The sequence below is a fragment of the Pseudorca crassidens genome, chromosome 2 (assembly GCF_039906515.1).
Source record: "Pseudorca crassidens isolate mPseCra1 chromosome 2, mPseCra1.hap1, whole genome shotgun sequence".
Classification (NCBI taxonomy): Eukaryota; Metazoa; Chordata; class Mammalia; order Artiodactyla; family Delphinidae; genus Pseudorca; species Pseudorca crassidens.
Window position 1 is genome coordinate 54,753,404 of NC_090297.1, and position 6,000 is coordinate 54,759,403.

At 37.9% G+C, this 6,000-nt stretch overlaps 1 protein-coding gene across 1 annotated transcript in view; it reads left to right on the forward strand.

Annotated features, from left to right (window-relative positions):
- The window catches only part of UBE2U (ubiquitin conjugating enzyme E2 U), a 40,502-nt gene extending 36,110 nt beyond the window's left edge, over positions 1 to 4,392 (forward strand). The window contains exon 8 of the mRNA XM_067712689.1: positions 4,307 to 4,392. Within this exon, the coding sequence (XP_067568790.1) occupies positions 4,307 to 4,392 (86 nt within the window). The remainder of the gene's footprint in view (positions 1 to 4,306) is intronic.
- The last annotated feature ends 1,608 nt before the right edge of the window (positions 4,393 to 6,000 follow it).

Genomic DNA, 6,000 nt, shown 5'->3' on the forward strand with positions numbered 1-6,000 from the left:
AATTTACTAGCTGTGTGACCTTGGATAAGTTTCTTAACCTCTCTATGTCCCAGTTCTCTCATCTGTAAAATGAGAATAATCACAGAACGTACATCATAACGTTGAAGCGCTATAATGGTGCCTAGTGCATAGTGAGTGCTCAGTAAGTGTGGCTAATATTTATTAGTACAAGTGGGCTGTGGCCCAAAGACTTGAACCAAGTCCTCTGACTCCATATTTGTTCTTTCCTCTATATTATATTGCCTCCATAATATGATATAAAATTGTAATTTCTGTATAACTTGAGATTTAAATTCAAACTCTGAAGTATGTGCAGTACGTTTTCAGTAATTACAATGATTTGCTCATAATCATAGACAATCATATGGGAAAATGTACTGATGATCCACTGTTCTCTGTCCATCACTACAGAATGGCAAATTAAAAGTTTGGCAGAGAACAAACCAATACATCTGGCTGTGGGGCAACAGCACCTTAATGACAGAATATGATCCCCATAAGGAAATGTTTATGTTATACGAAAAGAATTCCTTCAGGCCAGTGTACCCTGTAATAGTGAGCGGAGGCTTCCTGATGTTTCTTTGCTGTCATCAGGACAGACCAACCAGCCTGAAGCATCATGGGAATGCTTGCTTTCACCTTAGGATACTTTCATTCCTTGAGTCTTTGAGCCAGCAGTGAGGGCAAGTGTCTCCAGAAATGCATTTAGATGCAAGAAGCAGTATCATCGGCTTCTAATGCAGTGGTCTCAGTCTTGACTGCTCCTTAGAACCACCAGAGGAGCTCGTGCACATTCCCCGTGTAAAGGGTGCACCCCTAGACCAATTACGGTAGGATCTTTGGGAGCAGGACCAGGGGGTAGTAGTTTTTACGGCTGCCCAGGTGGTTACAGTGTGCAAGCCAATGGAAAAGCCCTAGTGGGAAGAACCTGATATCAGAAATTAGAGACTCCTAGCCTTATACTAGTTTTGCAGACACAGTTAAGTGAATTTAGGTTAGTCATTTAACCTAATTTAGCTTAGTCTTTGTACCTCATTTTTCATTTCTATTCATTGACAAAAATATTCAACTCTATTTTAAGTTCCTCTATGGTTAGCATAAGATAGTATATGTGAAAATAAAACATGCCAAGGTAAGTTAGTGCTTATATATTTCTTTGGACACGACAGTTCCAGAGTGGAAGAAAATTTTTCAGATCAACCTATACAGATGTTGGACAATAGGTGTGTCATAGAAAAAGCAGAGTAGAAGCAATGTCCAGTCATCCTCAGAAGGAAAGGAAGGAAGAAATATACTATGGAGGCAGTAGAGGATGCTTTTCTACACAGATTACAAAACTGCCACAAGGGCAAGGTATGATAGTGATGGGGGGGATTTTAACTTCAAGAAGTTCTGACAAAATTTCACTGGTCCTCATTTCTTCATTATTTCCCTCCCATCAACATCATCCACTGAGCATCTTCTATGTCTATCAGTGGGCTTTGTTGAAGACAAGAACATAAGTATTATGATAAGCTTTTTGAGGCATTTACAGTCAGATAGTAGGAGACGAGTGAAAAAATTATGGGGATAAAATAGGAAGTGTTAAAAGTTTGTACAGATACTGTGGCATATTTCATCTCTTGGATAATAGAGAAAGCGTTGGAGAAAATGAGTCAATAATATAAAAGAAATGAGAATACAGTAAGTCCCCTACATACAAACGAGTTCTGTTCCAAGAGCGTGTTCATAAGTCCAGTTTGTTCATAAGTCCAACAAAGTTAGCCTAGGTACCCAACTAACACAATCAGCTACATACTGCTGCTTTTATGCTTGCCTCCAGATATTCTGGGCTTGAAATAAAGATACCGTATTACTGTACTCTACGCCAAAAGTACACAAAAAAGTACACAAAAGCACAACCACTTGTAGAGTATGCATGCATGTGACAGTGTACACCAGAAACATGAACTAACTTACATGATTGGACATGGGAATGCATGTTTGCATCTTTGAAAGTTCCCAACTTGAAGGTTCGTATGTAGGGGACTTACTGTATTCAGGAAAGATAATCATGCCATTTGGGGTTTCATAATATATAACGAAGAGACTGCCATACCTATTCAAATAGAAAATGTAGGAACAGCAATTCCAAAAAATTAAGGAAAGACATGGAATATCCTTGAATAGAAACATCGAGTAAATTTCTGGAGTTCCCTAGTGGCCTAGTGGTTAGGATTTGGCTCTTTCACTGCTATGGCCTGGGTTCAATACCTGGTCAGGGAACTTAACATCAAATAAATTTTAAATTTTGTTTAGGTAGTAATGAATAGTACATGTGAGAACACATTACTCAACCTTTCTGTGTCTGTCTGTTCATCTGTGAAGTGGGTATTATAATGGTAAGCACTGCATATCTACTTTACAAGTACCCCCATATATAGTAAGAATTCTATTAATATTAATTATTATAATCATCTAAAGGAAATAATGAATCCTGCTAAGAACTCTGGGGAGTAAAGATTTGCTTCCTTAAAGGAAGGAAGGAATATATTCCAAATAATAATAAAGAGTATTAATTAAGTCTATAAGAATATGTATGTATGTGTGTTTGTGTGTGTTTGAAGAAGGTAAAGAATAGATTGGAACATTGCTGGTGAATATCATGTAATATTAATAGAAGAAAAGGAGAATTATTCAGTTTAAATGTTTTCTCTATCAATGACAAATTTCATCAAGCTGGTAGGGGTTAATTTATCATTGTTAAGAAGTAAGCTCCAGGGCTTCCCTGGTGGCGCAGTGATTGGGAGTCCGCCTGCCGATGCAGGGGACACGGGTTCGTGCCCCGGTCTGGGAAGATCCCACATGCCACGGAGCGGCTGGGCCCGTGAGCCATGGCCTGCGCGTCCGGAGCCTGTGGCCCGCATAACGCAAAAAAAAAAAAAAAGAAGCTCCAGATAGAGACAGGACTGGTGGGGAGCATCTGGTTGGTTAAATAGATCAGGACTATAAACCCAGGACAATTAGAAGGAGAAGAGAGAGCGAGAAAGAGAGAGAGAAAGCACACAAGTGAACAGGGGAGGGAGCGGGGAGAAAAGGAAGGATATAGATGTGCGTGTGTGAATGATCTGGATTAATAGCATTTTGTGTAAAAACTACCAGTGCTTAAGCATAGTAGGTTTTCCGTAAATTGTATGTGAATTTGATTGAAGGCCTAAGGCTTATAATTAACCACAAACATATGAGCCGGTGGTATAATGTGATTTCCAGAAAATACTAATGCATATCTGAGCTAAATTGAGAGAAGTCCAGCACACAGATCGAGGGAGGTAGCAATCCCACCTGTAACTTGCTATTGATATGAAATCAAGATTCTGAGCCAGTTCGGGATGAAAACTTTAATAGGAATATCAACAAAGTTCACCACCAGGATGAGGATGGTTAGGTCTCTAGAAAATCATGACTTAAGAAAAAGTTGAAGGAACTGAGGCTGCCCTGAGAGCTATCTTCAAATATTAGAGGGATCCTTTCCATAGGGGAGGGATAAATTTACTCAGAATTGCTGAGGAGGTCAGAAGGAGGAGCAGTGGAAACTCAGCCCTCAGATTAAGGAAGGACATTGTGACCTTGGTAAGTGTCAATGAAACCGGCAGTCTCCCAATAACAAAGAGACAAGGGGGCTTCCCTGGTGGCGCAGTGGTTGAGAGTCCGCCTGCCGATGCAGGGGACACGGGTTCGTGCCCCGGTCCGGGAAGATCCCACATGCCGCGGAGCGGCTGGGCCCCTGAGCCATGGCCACTGGGCCTGCGGGTCCGGAGCCTGTGCTCCACAACAGAAGAGGCCACAACAGTGAGAGGCCCGCGTACTGCAAAGAAAAAGAAAAAAAAAAAAGACAAGGGATTCATTTAGAGGCTGGATGATCATCTGTTGCAGATTCTTGCTTTGTAGAAGATCAAGATCTGTAATGTCACTTTCAAACTCCCTGATTTTATTTTTTCCCTTGAAGTGCTGCATTAGAATTTTGTTAAACTATGGTATCAGTTTCTGTATGAGTTATTTTAAAACTATCCTCGTTTCTATAAATGATATATAAACAAATATCATGATAAGTTACAAAGTCACAATCTGTTTCAAACAATATCCAGTATCACAAAGTTTAAATTAAAAGAAGAAATTTGGAGAGTGTCTGAGGATCGTAATGTGACTTGAACGATAATAGTATGTGTTATTGCCACATACTAACTTAAGGAGAAATAAATTATTGTAAACTTTAAACTATTATTAAAGAATGTATGCATAGCTCCTTTTTAAAATATTCTAATTTCAGTGCTTGAAGATCCAGATTTCATTGGAGAGTATTACAAATGGAAGAAAAATGAGCTAAGACGACCTAAAGAATGGGGTTTAAAGTAAGTAATTTTAACTGTCTAGAATATTATCCTATGAACTTGAAATATCTATTATTCACTTTCTACTAACTGAACTATCAGAAGAAACCCATTGGATTTCTTTTAAACATAAGAACAAAAATAAGAGGTATCATTTTGTCCTTTCACACGAACCCAGGTGGGAAACAGCTTTGCTATCTCGCGGCTGCCAAAGGTGGGGATAGAACATGAGCCACAGTGAAGGAATCCCACAATACCTTTCCTATTAATCTTCTTATTTCCATTCTTAACCTTATCAAAATAGAACTTAGAAACAGGAAAAAAGAAAAATCAGCCTGTTTACATATCACCAGTTAGTATTTCTTTCTTCTCCTGGTTCCAAACACCTTTTCCTCTTTTCACAGATGGATTTCTCACTCAGGAACCAAATATATTAAATCTAATGAGGAAGTCTGTAATTAGATACAAAGGTAAATTATTACAATATCTTTTGGAATGATTGACTCTTGGACCACATTAAGGAAGGGACCTTAATCTCATCTTCAGTCTCTTGACTCCTAAAGGCAGTTTTTCTGCTTCATCATGTTAGAGCACAGATTCCATCTCAGCTCTGTGGTACTGGCTGTGTTGCAGTCGTCATTTATTCTGGAGGGCTTATTGCAAAGCATTCAGTGAATGTGCTACCACAAAGCTAGGGGAATTAAAGTTCCTATTTTTTGTATTTACGTCATTTTTATTAGCTCCTTGTTAGCATTGTGACCTCTTTTCTAGGTGAAAATAATAGGATTAATAAAAACAATGTGCTGTATTTTGAATTTGTGTAGAAATCAAGGCTCTTAAAATAGACTTTCCTATCCTTTAATATCATAGTTCAGATTGGGTTTTTTGGTTAGATATTCTGTTTTCAGTTGATTTCTGCAGCAACTTTCCTTCAAGCCAAAGGGGAGGAAAGCTTTTGCATTAGAAACTTTTCTGCTTTCAGAGTAAATTATAAGCAGTAGAAAAGTTTTTATGAAGCAGAAGTTGAAGTGTCAGCATGGTTTTTTCTTGAAGGCATGTTTCAAGTTTCATTTAAAGAAACCTACTTAGAATATAAGGTTAATTTTGCTGTGACATGACTTCCTTTTTGATTTCCTTTAACAGAACTGCTTTGTTTTATTTGTTTGATTATTGATTCATTATGTAAGGCCAGCATCCCACAGAACCCCAAAATGTAGAAAAAGTAGGACCATGTCATTTTCAACTTATCCACCCACTTCTCCATATGGCTGAAATAATTGTGAACTGTTTGAATGCTAGAACATTTTCCTAAATACATTATTTTGAAGTTATAGGTCAAATTATCATGTGCGTGGTGACCCTGTCAGACTAAAACTCTCACACCTTATGCCATCTGGTGGTTGATGAGAATATATTTAGATCAGATGATAACAAAACATTAATTTAAACATTATTTAAATAAAGTGTCTAAAAGATATTACATTTATCTACATAATTTTATTACAGCATAAATATTTGAGCATGCAAAAATATAAAGTATGGTGGAATCAACTTCTTTTTAAATAATTATTAAAAGTCTCATGTTCATCAAATACATGAGGTATAGCAAAGTGGTCAATTCAGAGTTTCAAGT